This window comes from Ixodes scapularis, unplaced genomic scaffold (assembly GCF_016920785.2).
Source record: "Ixodes scapularis isolate PalLabHiFi unplaced genomic scaffold, ASM1692078v2 PGA_scaffold8__174_contigs__length_109621045, whole genome shotgun sequence".
NCBI classification, from domain to species: domain Eukaryota; kingdom Metazoa; phylum Arthropoda; class Arachnida; order Ixodida; family Ixodidae; genus Ixodes; species Ixodes scapularis.
In genome coordinates, this window is record NW_024609883.1 from 7,520,919 (window position 1) to 7,526,918 (window position 6,000).

A 6,000-nucleotide genomic window follows, 5' to 3' on the forward strand; every position below is an offset into this window, starting at 1 on the left:
GCAGTTGCCAGTACGAGCAGCGCCTTTACTATATTCCCGGCATTCTCTTTGATGCTTGGGCGATTTGGAAAATGGTCTTTAGAACGATGTAATCAGCCAGCTTGCTTACGCCGCTGCTACCGCAATGCATAGAGGGAACTTTAGTCTTTCTGCACGCGCGACAATCTCGCTGCAGCTCTGCGCCTAAAGAACACGAAACGCGACGAGCCGTCTCATGCACTGGCGCTTGACTACTGTGAACTAAAGCGCGAAAAAGAAGCGCATCAAAACTGCCCGATCCCACGTACGAATTGTCACAACGACGGCGGGATTAGTCCGGCTTCGTCGCACCAGAATAACGGATCGGTTCTTTCCCATGCGAGTGACTGGCCAGATATTCGCCTTACGGTGATCCGGCTGTAGCACGTTCGGACCGAAGCCGTTCAAGTCGTCGTGCGAGCAATGGACGCCGTGGACGTTTTCCGCGCCGCACAGAAGGTGCTGCTGATTTGCCCAAAAAATATGCATACGCGCTGGTTAGGAAACATCATAATCTAACTCCGAGATAGGGACAGCTAAAATAACAGGGTACGACACATCGCAGGGTTCAGATTATGCTGCTGATATCACTCGTCCGTAATGAGCCGGCCTTTTGGAATTAGCATTCGACTATCTGCCAAAACAAAGACATCAAGTTCAATAGCTGGGCGGTTTATAGCTGGGCGATCGAGACCCGAGGAGTTCCCATCATCTAGAATCACCACTTCGATTAAACATATTTTCGAAATACCCAGGCTTTACTCTTTTCGCTATGCATTTTAATATCTCAAAACGAAAATAAAAGCTTTTGGTAAAGTGCCAGATTATTGTGATGCCAAAGCGCACATTTAAATTTTTTCGTGCTCTTTCAGTGAAGTGACATTACATGCTGTTTAAGTTGAAAGTTAAGCAGGCAAACAAAAACACAGTACTGTGCATGTTTCTTTTTTTCTTCATGGCGTGAGTTTTATCGGCAATCTTCTCACATCATATTTCTTGTACATTAGTAACCCGTCCAAACAAGAGGTATTCCGCCCCTATTTCCCTTCCCCCGTCTTACAACCTCTGACATCACTTTTCAGTGTTCCCAGTACAACCGTCTTAGCCCTTCAATATACCAAATATAAAACTCGAACAACTTCACGAAAAACAATCGTTGTGACTTCTATTATTGGGCAACTAATTCAGATGTGTAGTTGATCTGCTAAGCCAAATCTGGGCAGATCAGTGTCTATAAACATTTCGTCGGTGCCCTCCTTTAAGTAGACTTGAGTAAAAAGTTATAATCTGGGAGAATTCTAAGACGAGAGAACTGCAGCATTATCTAATAAAATATGTGTTTTCATGTTTTAAAACCAGATAGAGTATATGGCACATTGTTATGCTGTTCCAGAGTTGAAAAGCCTTCTTGGAAATAGGCAGAACTGGGCGGGGCTTAACGGAACGAGGCGTCAAAAGGTGGATTGTTTGGGTATCAAATTGTTTGTGTCCAGCAGTTTGGAGCAGCTATCTTTCCGAGATTTCGCAAGCTGGATTGGACATTTTTTTACGCGCATGTGCTTGCGCTTAAAGTTCTTGAGGCGCCAGGCATGCGCCGAATGCTCGGTGATATCGGTTAAAACTTTTTTTTTTTCAGAGCATGGAAACATAAACGTTTCCTCTATCGACAAAATGAATTGTATGAATGATTTCATTTCAGATCGTGCAGGCACTAATTGTAATGTCATAAAAACGTTTGAAACAAATATATGTCTGAGGCAAATTCCTCCAAAGGACAAAGCTGAAAGCTATTTTGCGTCATATTTCTGGTTCTCAAGTTTTTTTTGTTTCTTTTTTTTTTTCAGGTTAAAAAGCGGATTTTGGGATTTGTGCGATCATAAATAAGTCGCGTATATGGGAGCTTCAGCAGACTTAGACATCTTTTGCACAACAAAGAAACTTCTACATGGCATTCTAAGCTAAATTAGGGTGGATGACATGCATTACTTTTTATTAATTTTTATAAATATTTCAGAGCCTTGCCCCGGATATATTTTACCAGTTTTGTATAACGATAACTTTGGTAACATCCAATTTTATATCACATTTTATAACAAATGAAAGCTTAAACAAATATCTATTGAGAAAGCAGAATATAGTTATAGACAAAATATTCTATCTTAGCGAAGGTCGCCTTTCAATATTAGGGAAACGCTAAAGACGAATTGTCAACATCAATTTTTTTAAAAGGCTATTTTTAATAAAATTTGTTTTTGTTCGTGTGAACAGCCCTTGGAGTGGTGTGAAACATTCAATAATAATGAGCTGTTACGTATAGTTTGCTCTTTTAAATCCGTTCATTCGAAAATTTCTATTTTGTTTATTATTTGATGGTGCTTTATCACACTGTTGGCGGCTTCAAATGAAGCATGTCACGTAAAATATATGAAGGTTTCCATACGCTTGTAAAACTCGTTTACATAAACATATTTAATAAATCGCAAGTAAACAAACATCTCGGAAGAATAGTTACAGCTTTAGGGAAGACTATCTAAACAGTCATCAGCACGTCCAGTTGTCTTAAGCTTCGTCGATTTGCGGTTGTGCAAGGAGGCTTGATGCTTGAGTGAGTCTCCACATGCCTCGTGTGTGGAGACCCACACACAGCACGTATATGGCTCACTACATCGACGACAAGAAAAAGGAACGGAATGCTGTAAATTTTGTGCAGAACATTCAGCCATGGCACTTATGGACGAAAGCTCAAAACAAGGACTGTTTTCTCAATGCTATGTTAAAAAAAATTAGCCAAGCATCGAGAGTAATGTCGTCACTCCGAACAGCGCTTTTCGGTCACATTAAACGTTTTGTGAACTTGCGTTACCAGATATGTTGTGTAATTGTATTTATATGGTGTCTAAAGTGCCGAGGTTATATCTAGAATAGCTCATAAAAATCGGCGCCTGAACGTATCAATCTAAACTTTTCGTCAAACCTGTATTTCAGGGGTGGCTTTCATCTTACAAAATTACAAGGCGAAGCCTCCTTTTTGTAAAAATGACGGCCAATAAGAACAAAAAGCTTCACAGTTCAATGGCAGACGGCGACGCACACGACCGAATCTAGCGGAGAATCTTGTTTGGCGCATCTATTGATAGATGGCTCTACCTGTTTGTTACGGCTTGCTTTTAAAATATCAAAATTGCCCGTGACGACAGTGGTCTAATAAAAGTTAACATAATCCTTTTGTAATGTACCTTTCGTTTAACAATAAATGCGGACAATGATAGAGGAACTTGAAGTAACGAAAGTAAGCTAAAACATGGTTGCAACGCAACTGCGCCCTTTCTGCCGTTGTTGTGCCCTTGCTGATTTTTGTCCGCTAGTCGTCTGCTTTCTTTCGCTGGTCGGCTACACCTCCGACGCTGCTCCCGTCGCCGTCTATCAATACGTGCTCCAAACGCTCCCGCCACTCGACTTGGTCGTCTACGTCGCCGTCCGCCGTTTACCTTGGAAAGTTTTCTGCCCCTATCCTTTACAGAAAGGGAGCTACGCCTTGTAATTGTACAAGGTGAAGCCTACCGGTCAAAAACAAACAGGTAGGCTTTACCAGGTAGGATTTGACAAAAGATTTAGATTGCTCGGTGCAGGGGCCGATTTTACGGCCAATTTTAGATCCAACCTCGGTATTTCCGATTTTTTTGTACGTTCCCACGATATATGTAAACACGGTATTACCAAAAAAAAAAAAAAGCACGACTATCAATGGGATTAAAAAAAAACACCCTCTTTGACGGTAAAGTGTACGTGAAGTAGCTAGAGTTGGAAAACGCTGAAAGGGTTTTTTATGGCTGTCGGAACATCGAACATATCTTGTTTCACCCGATTACTCCATCATTCCGTATAAAACATTTTGAGGAAGGTATTTAAACATTTAAACGTAAAAAATTTTGAGGGAAGTATTTAAATTTTCATGACTGTATTTACTGAATCTATTTAATTTTGATTTAAGATTTTTTATACTAATAAATTAGACATGTGAAGGAAAACCCTAAGATACATTAAACACTCGTCTACGTATCAGCCTTGTTCTATCTACTTGTGCGTTAAATCGAAGCCAACGATTACTCTGATAAGGTGAAAAGAAAAATTATTTAATAGGCATACATATGACGGTGACCCAGCTTCGAATCTTGAAATAGAACTTGAAGCATTTTGTATAATTGAATGTACGGGCGTATATTTCCAAAGCATATGTTACGTCTGATATAGATAGGAAGTTTTAGACCATGCCTAAAGCTCTTCATACAAAAAGATATTGGTAAAGCATTTTTTGAACCAAATTGCGTTTTCTCTTGAGCTCGAGGGCGTTTCGGCAATATAACATTATTTGATTATAACAATATCGTGCTTATTGATTAGGTATTGGTTTAGGCTTTTATGTCATACATAATTTATGTCATAAAGTGGATTGTTGCAGAACTCAATATAATCCAAACTTGGTAAATTATCATCCACTGGGACCGATTCCAGATTATTTACCAAAACAAAAAGGTGAAACAAAAATAACTTTTATTAAGTTTAGCACTTTTAATTTTGTTCAGAAAGTCATGTACAAAGTTTCTCTGTTTTGCGGAAGCTACCTGAGCCTGTGACCATCGCCTGGATTGCAATATCCGTTTTTAATCTTTTAAAAGCAAAATCTCGAAAGCCAAAAATATGACCCAAAAACGGTCTGCGGTTTTGTATTATTAAAGAATTTGCTCAAATTGGCACACATATGTTTTCAAAACTTTTTGGAGACATAACCCCTTAATCCTGCACAAATTGATATAAAATCATCCCTATATATATAAAAAAAGAAGAACATTTTATGATCTTACCACAGCTGTTCTGTTCCCGTGTTGCTCGAGGCACTGTTTGACCACCTGGTAAAGCGACATTTCCGGCACGGGTAGCGACGGGTACGGGGAGAAGACGACGCCATTTTCGATCCGTGCCTTAAGCGCCATCTTTTTTTACGCGGGTCAGTAGATAATCTAGACGGAGAAAAACCAAATGATGCGTGTCGATTGAATTAATATTTTGCGAATACCACGAAATACCACAAAAAACACCGCACGTTTAAAAGCATGTGAAAAAATTAAATGAAAAATTTCACGATATTCGCAACTCAAAACGCTAGTTAAACGTCATTTTTATTATTTGAGGAAAGAACTACGTGTTCTTATTTGATGTGCATAAATTTCAGGTATACTCTTAACGGAACCATAGTTTTTTTCCAGCGCTGCAAATATACATATGATTGTATAATATTATATTATAAAACAATTTCTGCACATTTCATCTTGTATGCGATTATCGGCCGGTTTTTTTGGCGCCCGTGCGTCTGCCCTGAATTCCTCCATACATACATCTACACAGAGGACGTAAAAGCATGGGACTGGGTATCGCCAAAATAGCAGAAAAAATAACCGTACAAAAAAAAAAATCACACGTGCACGCTCACAAACAGAACACAGTCCGCGCGTCAGAAAACATAAAAAAAAAAGATTGGAGCAAACACTCACAACCGGCTGTCTTCAGAACCAAGCAAATGAACAATTATTTATATACGTATACGCATATCGCAGACTCACGACCGGGGAAGGAAACAAGAAGCGTTTCGTTTGGAGCTTCTGTAGACGAAAACACAAGAACACGTTCAGAACACTTCGTCCTCTAAATGAAAACTCGAGTCGTTTATGAGCTCACAATTGCCCTGACATCGACAAGCGCTCATCCGTTCAACTTCAGTGAGTTTGCTCGTTCATCGACACACGCAGTTGTGGAAAAACAGAACAGCACACCGGAACAAAGTTCGATATCAGCGAGCGAGCATCCGCTAAAAAGCATTCAATTCGCACAAGGCTGCTTTACCCGCTCGCGTGCCTGAACACCTGTAAGCCTTTCCTGCTACGGATATCGTTTGAAGAAACGCGTCATGCCGGAAACAAACCAGAC

The 6,000-nt window shown here is 39.9% G+C and overlaps 1 protein-coding gene across 1 annotated transcript in view; it reads right to left on the reverse strand.

Annotated features, from left to right (window-relative positions):
* The window catches only part of LOC8023501 (3-hydroxybenzoate--CoA/4-hydroxybenzoate--CoA ligase-like), a 119,411-nt gene extending 114,384 nt beyond the window's left edge, over nucleotides 1-5,027 (reverse strand). Inside the window, exon 1 of the mRNA XM_042286733.1 lies at nucleotides 4,881-5,027. Coding sequence (XP_042142667.1) covers nucleotides 4,881-5,009 — 129 coding nt within the window. The 5' untranslated portion in view covers nucleotides 5,010-5,027. The remainder of the gene's footprint in view (nucleotides 1-4,880) is intronic.
* Nucleotides 5,028-6,000: the final 973 nt, after the last annotated feature.